General features: G+C 41.7%; 1 protein-coding gene across 5 annotated transcripts in view; it reads left to right on the top strand.

Annotated features, from left to right (window-relative positions):
- Positions 1–261: 261 nt before the first annotated feature.
- Golm2 (golgi membrane protein 2) overlaps positions 262–6,000 on the top strand; it is a 104,108-nt gene continuing 98,369 nt past the window's right edge. The window contains exon 1 of one of the 5 annotated variants that reach the window (XM_063250137.1): positions 262–897. In XM_063250137.1, the coding sequence (XP_063106207.1) occupies positions 571–897 (327 nt within the window). In that variant the 5' untranslated portion in view covers positions 262–570. The remainder of the gene's footprint in view (positions 898–6,000) is intronic. The other 4 variants (XM_063250136.1, XM_013158802.3, XM_003475730.5 and 1 more) reach the window with 4 other exon arrangements.

Raw genomic sequence — 6,000 nt, 5'->3', positions numbered from 1 at the left:
GCAGCCCCAGAAGCCTTCAGACTTCTGGCAATTCCCTAGACCTTGACTCAAAGCAAGAAGGTAACAGCCGGAAGGCCATCACAGACCACTGAACGGAACACTGCGCACTACCCACCCGCTACAACCCTTGCAAGACCATTGCGGGGGAGACGCGAGGAAATCCACTCTCGCGAGAAGAGGGGCTGCGGCGGAAACCCGTGAGTGGTCCCCTCGGCTACCCATCCCAATGTGGGCGGGACCAGGGAGAATCCGTCCTCTTCCGGCTCTTCTCCCCGCCCCGAACCCTGAGAGGCCGGGCTGAGGGGCGACAGCGGTCTTTTCCAGGCCTTTGAGGGTAGTATAGGTTCGGTTCCGAGCCTTCGGAGGGCGCTCGGGCCGGGTCTGGGGGGGGCGGGGAGGGACCCGAGCTAGCGGCCCCGCCCCCTTCTGCCCGCCCTCGGCTGGCGCGGGTTAGCCCGCCCCCCGTGCGGTCCAGGGGCCGCGTCCCCGCGCACCTCGGCAGCCGGGGCCAGAGCTCTTGCCCGCAGGTGTCGTCGGCGGTGGCCCCACGGCGCAGTCCGGCTTGGCCTCATGGTGGGCTTCGGTGCCAACCGGCGAGGCGGCCGCCTGCCCTCCTTCGTGCTGGTGGTGCTCCTCGTGGTGATCGTCGTCCTCGCTTTTAACTACTGGAGCATCTCTTCCCGCCACGTCCTGCTCCAGGAGGAGGTGGCTGAGCTGCAGGCCCAGGTCCAGCGCACTGAGGTGGCCCGCGGGCGTCTGGAGAAGCGCAACTCAGATCTTTTGCTTCTGGTGGACACCCACAAGAAACAGATCGACCAGAAGGAGGCCGACTACGACCGCCTTAGTAGCCGGCTGCAGGCTAGGGAGGGCCTGGGAAAGAGGTGCGAGGATGACAAGGTAAGGGCGGCCCCTCCTCCAGCCCCCAGGGTGCTTCTTTGAGCTCTAGGGTTCGGTTTCAGCGCTGCCTCCCTCCGATCTTCCAAAATTGCTGACCTAGAAGCCTCCCTTACTCCCAACAAACCTGATGTTGCTAGACTTTTCTTGGTATATCCGTGCCACATTCCCTAGTCCCTGCCTGATGCTGGCTGCAAGTTCTGGTTCTCCGGAGTGGCCTGTGTGTGAATGTTGCTGAGCTGGCAGTGCTCATCAGACCTATGTGGCCGCCTTAGGTTCACAGACGCAAATCTGGTGGCTGCCAGGTTGGGTGTGGGTATTATCTCATTTTTATTCTGTGCTCATGGATCAGCATTAATTTGTTTACTTAAATCATTCCTCCTCTAACTCCTCTTGGTAATCAACACATTATGTTAAGTAACATAATTTTTTAAATCTATTGTCCGATAAATCGGACATTGCTACCTTTTTGTGATTAAAATATTATGATAAACGATCCAGGAGCTATATATTTGCTACACTTGCAGCTTGGACCTAGTTAATTCATAATTGTCTACTCAATTTGAATTGTTAATGAAATTAGCCAGAATGATAGAACCTAAAAGTAAGTATTAAGCAAAAGAATCTCACGTCTATGTCCTCATTGTTCTTAAAAGAAAATAAAATGAAATTGTGTACGGTTAAGTAGCTCTTGAGATTGGTGTTTTATATAGATAGAAAATACAGTGTTCAGTTATAAAGTTAAAAACTAAACTGTGCACATACCTGCTACTGAACAGTCCCATGTCCTCCAGTATGATTGTAACTGTAGTAATAGATTGTGACAGGCAACTTCTGTTGGCGTAGCAGAATTGTAAAAATTTCTAGGTTAGATAATAATTGATTTCTCTTTGAATTTTTTAGTAATTTCACTTTTTGGCCTAAGTTTTTCGTTTGCACATCAAAATCAGTTATAGTAAATCATTGTAAATTAAAATCACGAACTGCCAGTGTTCCCATTGTCATTAGCTTTTACTTTGCAACTTAATTTTATAAAGATGGATATTTTCAGGTAAATGCTTCTCTATAACCTTCTTTTTCGTAGAACAGACGTCCTTAATAGGCAAGGAATCAGCAAATTTGTGCACTTACGGCATAGTGAACTACACAAACTGAAAAACGCTCAGGTAGAGTAGGCAAAAATCCATGAGATTTTGGAGTATTAAAATGAGGTCTTTAGCCAGGTGTGGTAGTGCATGGCTGTAATCCCAGTAGCAGGGAGGCTTAAGGTAGGAAGATATTTGGAAGTTAGAGACCAGCCTGGACTGTGTAGCAAGACCCTGTCTCAAAAAATAAATTAAAAAAAAAAATAAAATGAGATCTTTAGACTTCAAATGGTTAAATACTATAGATTTTTCCAGTCCCAAGAAAATCTTTTCTAGATGTACTCTGGATTCTGTTTTTTCCATCCATTGGGCTGAATTAGTCTCAATGAATTTTCACTGTTTATCTTCAATCAGGTTGCTGTGTCTCTTGTTCTAAGTTTTTAAAAATTTCTCTATATATTGTCCATCAATCAAGCTCTTTTTAAACTTTCATTGCTAAAATCAAGTTAGCGGGTATCTCTTAATCTTCCATCTGCTTCTTCATTTTTCATCCCCATTTTTTTTTTTTTTAATGCTGTCTTCTGTCTTTCCTCCCTTTTCTAAAACTACTTTGGAAGATCACAAGTGTCAGTTACCCATCTCAAATTCAAAGAACATTTTTATCTTCAGTTTAATTAGTCTCTAATTTGCTCCTGTTTATTGTCTGTAGCTTTTTGGGATCTATCTCTTCTCTTGCTTGTTAAATAATATTGGATTCTGTAGATTTTTGCTTGATATTTTTCTTCCCTCCCACCACTCAATTCTTGGGGCCTTTTCCTTAAAACTGTATTTTCCAAAGCATCGTTAAACAGAATACTATTCTTCGAGTTGTTTATAAGTGATCTGGAGAAAACAGCAGACTTTTGAAGGGAGACATTAAGTAGCACATCCACCTTTTAGAGATACGTATGTATGTAGCAGTACTGGGGATTGAACCAAGATCTTCATGCTGTGCTATATTCCTAGCTCTTTTTAATTTAATTTATTTTTTATTTATTTATTTTTTTTTTTTTTTTTGTCGTTTGAGACAGAGTCTCGCTACGCTGTCCTTGGGCTCACATTGCAGTCCAGGCTGGTCTCACCTTGCAGCCCAGGCTGGTCTTCAACTTACAAACAATTCTCCTGCCTCAGCCTCCCACGTGTTGGGATTACAGGAGTGTGCCGCCACCCAGCTTTTTTAATTTTATTTTTTACTTTAAGAAAGGTCTGATGAAGTTGCCAAATTTGGGATCTCCCTGCCTGGCTCTTCTTGAGTGCTGGAATTATAGTCATGCACCATGAGACCTAGCTCTTTATTATAGGTCTCTGTCATCTAAAGGCTCTGAAAAGTCCAATAATAATGAAATCTATTTAACTTTGTTTAATCCAGTCGCATATTTAATCATACATTAGTACTTTCATTGTCTGCCTGTTACCATGCTGCAGAAGAATGTAGCAAAGCACAGTAATTTGGGGAACTGTTGCCCTAATGATCTTAACTGCTTTGCTTACTTGTATGCTAGTTCCTTTTGAGCTAGTTGTAACATCTTCATTGGCATGCTTGTGAATATTCTTAGGGTTAATTAGGAGACTGTGAGGTGCTTAGTAAATATGTTAGTTTTGTCTGTACCTTTTTCTTTGTATACCTTTTTTTCTTTTTTTGGTCCTGGGATCGAACTCACAACCTTGAGCTTACCAGGTAAGCACTTAGGCCACTGAGCTAAATCCCCGGCCCTTTATAAACTTTTTTTTAAGAGTGGTTTTAGAGCTAAAAAATTATTATGATTATAGTACTGAGAATTTTTGTAGGCTCCATCCTCAGTTTTCCTTATTGATAGCATTTTAGAGCATTTGTCACCACTAATAAGGAAATTGAACCTAGGGAGTGCTTGCCTATATCCCCAGCCCTCTTTAGTTTTTAATTTTAAGATCTCACTGACTTGCTTAGGTTAGCCTTGGACCTTACATCCTGCTGCCTCAGTCTCTCAAGAGATGAAATTACAGGAATATACCACCACACCTGCTTGTCTGACTTTTTTTATTTGGATTAAACTGGAGTTAAGGTTTTAGGAAGAAAGCCCACAGAGGTAAAGTATCAGTGTTATCATATATCAAGGATATATCTTTCAAAATGCTTTCTCTTTTGATGTTAACCTTGATCACTTGATTTGAGGTACTATTTGTGAGCATTCTCCACTGTACAGTTTTGCTTTTTTTCTTCCCTTCAATACTGTATGCTTTTGAAGAAAGTCATTATTTGCTGCTACAGTCAGTAAATGAAGTATATATATATACATATACATATATTTTTTAGTGAATGAGGTATATTAATTTGTGCTCTTTAAAGGGCAACATATCTATATAAACTAGTTGAACTTCTTCTCCATAGGAATTTGGTTTCTTTTCTCTCACCAATTTATCTTGTCATTTTTTCTGAAACTAATATAAATTTTGGGGTATTTATTTTTTTACTTTGGACTATAATTGAGTGCTATTTTATTTTGTTCAAATTGTTCTGGCTCTGGCCATTTGGAAGTTACTTCTGTTAATTCTTCTCTTCCTTTTTTACTTCTATAGGTCAAAAAGTACAGAGAATTTTCACACACCCCACTACTAATTTTGCTGTGACATAACTCATTCTTTTTTGGTACTGTAAGATGCAGAAGGCTCATCTTTTATATATTTTTTGCTTCAATCCTAGGTCATATGTTTCTCTAAGCAGCTATAATTCCTTTTATTAGAGACAGGAATTAGAAGCCAAGATTTGGATGCTAAGATAAGCACATTGATGCTCTCTGTGCAACTTGGAAAGCTTGACATCCCTGCTCCACAGAAATCAGAAAAGTGTTTTTGTGCTTTCTAATTTATTATGCCGTCTTGCTTTTATCAGTCTGTTACCCAGATTGTTAAGTACAGAATAGGAAACTTGAAATTTTTCCCATCAGAGGCTAGAAGAGTGAGAAACCATCTATTTCTGTGGACTCCCCTAAGTTTACCTTATTATTTGCCTTTCCTGTTAAGGATTTCAGCCTAGAGAAGTATATTAGTTCATTAGGACTGTCATAACAAAATACCTCAGACTATGTGGGTTAAAATTTGTTTTCTCCCAAGTCTGGCTTCTAAATCATAACAGTCCTCCTGCCTCAGTCTTTCTGGGGTTACGGTATGTATCACCATGCCCAGCTCTACCTTGGATCTTGCTGTGTGGTCCTCATGGGCTAAATCAAGAGCTGTTAGAATGTTGAACAAGCTGTCTTCTGGCAAGGTTGTTTTTTTTTTTGTTTTTTTTTTTTTTTTTTTAGAGTACCGGGGATCAAACTCAACCGCCTGCTTGCAAGGCAGGTGCTTATGCCGCTGAGCTAAATGCCCAGCCCCAAGGTTGGTTTCTTTAGAGGCCTCACTCCTTGGCTTGCCTTATCCTCACATGGTGTTCCCTCCCTCTGTGTTTTTGCACCCCTGGTGACTCTCAGTCATATTGGTTTAGGGCTCCTAATGGTCTTGTTTTAACTTAATCACTTCTTTAAAGGTCTTATCTCCAAATAAGATTACGTTTTTTAATTCTAAGAGTTGGGACCTCAGTTTATGAATTGTGCATAATACAGTTCAGCCTGTAACTAGTGAGGGATCTCTCTCTGTTTTTTCCTACTCCTCTTGGCAGCCCTATAACACCCTCCTTGCCTTTTTCTCTGCATACCCTCATTTGCTGTGCATGCATATATAACCTTTTCTACGTATAGTGCATTTCTCTTATTCCAGCTTGGATTCTTTTTTTTTTCCTTTTGTGACAGGGTCTCTCTATGTGGTTTAGACTGGCCTTAAACTCATTATGTAGCTTAGGTTGGCTTCTAAATCATAACAGTCCTCCTGCCTCAGTCTTTCTGGGGTTACGGTATGTATCACCATGCCCAGCTCTACCTTGGATCTTGCTGTGTGGTCCTCATGGGCTAAATCAAGAGCTGTTAGAATGTAGAACAAGCTGTCTTCTGGGCTGGAGGTGCAACAC

This window comes from Cavia porcellus, unplaced genomic scaffold (genome assembly GCF_034190915.1).
Source record: "Cavia porcellus strain 051 isolate PalLab524CR breed Dunkin Hartley unplaced genomic scaffold, mCavPor4.1 scaffold_6, whole genome shotgun sequence".
Classification (NCBI taxonomy): Eukaryota; Metazoa; Chordata; class Mammalia; order Rodentia; family Caviidae; genus Cavia; species Cavia porcellus.
This window is presented reverse-complemented; position numbering and strand designations above follow the sequence as displayed.